Consider the following 2,500-nt stretch of genomic DNA (forward strand, 5'->3'; position numbering starts at 1 on the left):
CGAAATAATATATTTATGTGCACATACACACACATAAACACACACACACACACACACACACACACACATTTAACTGGAAGATGTCTGGTGTAACACAACAAAGTCATACGTCAGTCTAATCTACAAATTGTCGCATCAGCAAGATATCAACGTTTTGTCGACGGTATATATTTTAATGGTCTACATCGGGGTTTAGTGTATACAATATTGCTGGAAACTGAAAACTCTCAATGCAAAATAGTATACATCTATAACATGTATATTCCTCCAGATCGATTTGCATCTCCGATAAATCGACTCACTCTATTGGTCTGAGATGGCCATAGAAAAAAGCAATCCAGCCAGCGAGGGCTCAAGAGTTCGGATTCAGACCATAGTAGTGAGTGGTACATGTGCATGCTAGTGTATATCCGTGTATCCTCGACTTTGTAAGATCCTTCATTACGTCTGTAGCTAGTAGTTCGGTACAGTCATGCTATGCACTTCGAGATCGAGATAAACTCTTCATGCGACCAGTCTATTACTTAAACTGCCGCATGGACCATTGTTCCTGGTGTACAAGGGCATCCAGCCCAAATACACTAACAATGTTCTGCTGAAGGAGAGTGTTGTATGGAATTGGCGAATGGTTTTATGGAGATAAAATCATGCAAATGATCAATGCTATAGTTTCGAAAAGCCATACCGTATATTCTTTAAGTTAGAACAAATTGTGTATAAAGCATGCCCGGACTAGCTACCTAGTGAGCACCGATTATCTCCTAATATGGGCGTCAAAACACCATAGCTACTAAAATTTGTATGGTTGAGTTTTTCTATTCTTTGAAATGAAGGAAGGATCTCATTATTCTACTCGTTATTGAAGACGCTGTGTCTCCGAGTATGACAAAAGACAAAACGAAGAAATACATACAGGGCTGCAGATGAGCCAAAGGAGAGCACAACGTGTATATACCCAGCAGTAGCGTATAGTAGCTGTCACACATAACGTCATTTAGGTGCCAGATTGATTGCTTCATGATGTTTATTGGCATGCAAGCCTGAATATTCGCGAATCGAGTGGGGATATGATCACACCGATCTCGTGCTCCTTCTGCAACTGAATGCGATCAAATGTATGGCTCACAAGTGTACTTGCCAGGCAGCACTGCAACTTCATGCATAAAGAACATAGATATTAAATATACACATTCAACTGACAATGGTCGTATCTCGAGACTACTACTGAAGCCATGTTCTCATCCATATCTCTAGTCACAAGAAAGACTCTGGCCGATAACCCAAGCCCAAACACGTACGAACAAGCACAGGCATATCCTAAACGCATACTCTGAATCATTGTCAAGTACCGCTTAACGAAGAGCAAGCGAGGCAGTTGCTTCATAGCACATAATCAAACGCTCATATACTCACCCACTTTCAAGATGCCCTTGTCTGTGAGCAAGAGATTGGACACCTTCAGATCCCGATGGATGATGAACCGTCTGTGTAAGTAACGCACACCCTCGAGCAACTGCAGCACCAGGCATTTGACCTCTGACTCCAGAAATGCCACAGGCATGTGTGCTAGGAGCTTGCCCAGGTCGTGGTGACAGTACTCCATGACAACATATATGCTGTGGATATATAGTCCAATACAAGTCAGTCAGTATCTGTTCAAGTATCACTTCAACTATGCACGCGTGTGGCAGCGGTTTATCCAGGTCGCGGTGCAAGCGGAAAACTCGTATACGGATTAGATATCCTTTAGATTACATACATATGAAAAAAACATCCTTTAAAAGGCCCACTGTTCGGTGCATACAACCGACCCAGTGACCCCTGAATGTACGAGTTTCAGTGTGGCAGATATGCGCCACGAAGTGACCTCACACAACGCGTATAAGGACTCAACACTCGTATATCCAGGCACGCATACATACGTATATGTTACGAGTCAACCAATAGAGAGCACCATATCGGTATCCCGTACGATGTGAAGCGTTGCAGTTTGCTCACTGAATGTATCTTTCTCCCCGCTCTCTATGTACTCCAATAAAGCACAAGGACTGCAACGAGCTCTTGTCAACATATCACCCATTGTACAGGATCATGAATCCACCCCATAAGCCCATCTTCCCAGAGATACGTCCCTTGGCACGTTCCAGGTGCCAACTACATTAGCGAGTATGACAGTTTGCGCAACTCGCAATATATCAACAGAAACACGCACTCATGCGTCTTTATAATCCCCTGGGCGTACATCGCCGGGGTACAGATACATAAAGTCTAACACAGACTAGATATATATACGTACGAAACACATAGTCTACAAATATATACGCACGACTTGGAATAGCCTAAATATAGATGCGTACGACATCAAATAGTCTAGATTTAGATACGTGCGATCTTACATAGCCTAAATATAGATACGTACGACCTTACATAGCCTAAATATAGATACTTACGACATCACATAATCTGGATATAGATATGTACATCACATAGCCTATAGCTA

The 2,500-nt window shown here is 42.5% G+C and overlaps 1 protein-coding gene across 1 annotated transcript in view; it reads right to left on the minus strand.

The window, feature by feature from the left end:
* Window positions 1–533: 533 nt before the first annotated feature.
* SARC_07621 (CMGC/CDK/CDK10 protein kinase) overlaps window positions 534–2,500 on the minus strand; it is a 4,015-nt gene continuing 2,048 nt past the window's right edge. Inside the window, exons 4-5 of the mRNA XM_014298433.1 lie at window positions 1,414–1,616; window positions 534–595 (exon numbers count right to left, since the gene is read on the minus strand). Coding sequence (XP_014153908.1) covers window positions 582–595; window positions 1,414–1,616 — 217 coding nt within the window. The 3' untranslated portion in view covers window positions 534–581. The remainder of the gene's footprint in view (window positions 596–1,413; window positions 1,617–2,500) is intronic.

The sequence above is a fragment of the Sphaeroforma arctica genome, assembly GCF_001186125.1.
Source record: "Sphaeroforma arctica JP610 unplaced genomic scaffold supercont1.614, whole genome shotgun sequence".
Taxonomy (NCBI): Eukaryota; class Ichthyosporea; order Ichthyophonida; genus Sphaeroforma; species Sphaeroforma arctica.